The sequence below is a fragment of the Eimeria tenella genome, genomic scaffold (genome assembly GCF_000499545.2).
Source record: "Eimeria tenella Houghton genomic scaffold, Eth_scaff2912, whole genome shotgun sequence".
NCBI lineage: Eukaryota > Apicomplexa > Conoidasida > Eucoccidiorida > Eimeriidae > Eimeria > Eimeria tenella.
The window spans coordinates 1,355-1,669 of record NW_013542789.1 but is presented as its reverse complement, the minus strand read 5'-3'; the positions used below and the strand labels follow the sequence as shown (position 1 = coordinate 1,669).

The 315-nt window shown below is 62.2% G+C and overlaps 1 protein-coding gene across 1 annotated transcript in view; it reads left to right on the top strand.

The window, feature by feature from the left end:
- Positions 1-175: 175 nt before the first annotated feature.
- Positions 176-315, top strand: part of ETH_00037095 (uncharacterized protein) — a gene marked incomplete at both ends in the record, with an annotated part of 1,248 nt that continues 1,108 nt past the window's right edge. Inside the window, one exon of the mRNA XM_013375617.1 lies at positions 176-185. Coding sequence (XP_013231071.1) covers positions 176-185 — 10 coding nt within the window. The remainder of the gene's footprint in view (positions 186-315) is intronic.

Below are 315 nucleotides of genomic sequence, written 5' to 3'. Positions count from 1 at the left end.
TGCGCCGCAGCAGCCCCGCCTGCGGGGCTGGCGTTTCTCCCTCGCGGCTGTGGGGCTCGTGCTGCGGAAGTCGGGGTCCCGGAGGGCTCCGGAGGCGGAAAAGAAGAAAGAAGACTCGAAGTTCTTCTTTTGGTCGAAAAGGTTCTTTTGATTTCGCCGTTTGGACTTGTCGAAGATGATGTTCGGTGAGTGGGCGCCGGGGTGTACGGACAGCTCGCGCCGCGGCGGCGCCGCGCGGCGCGTCCGCGCGCGCCGGCGACCTTCCCGGCTGCACTAAATAAAATTCTGTAATTAAACGCAAACTCCGAGTGGATT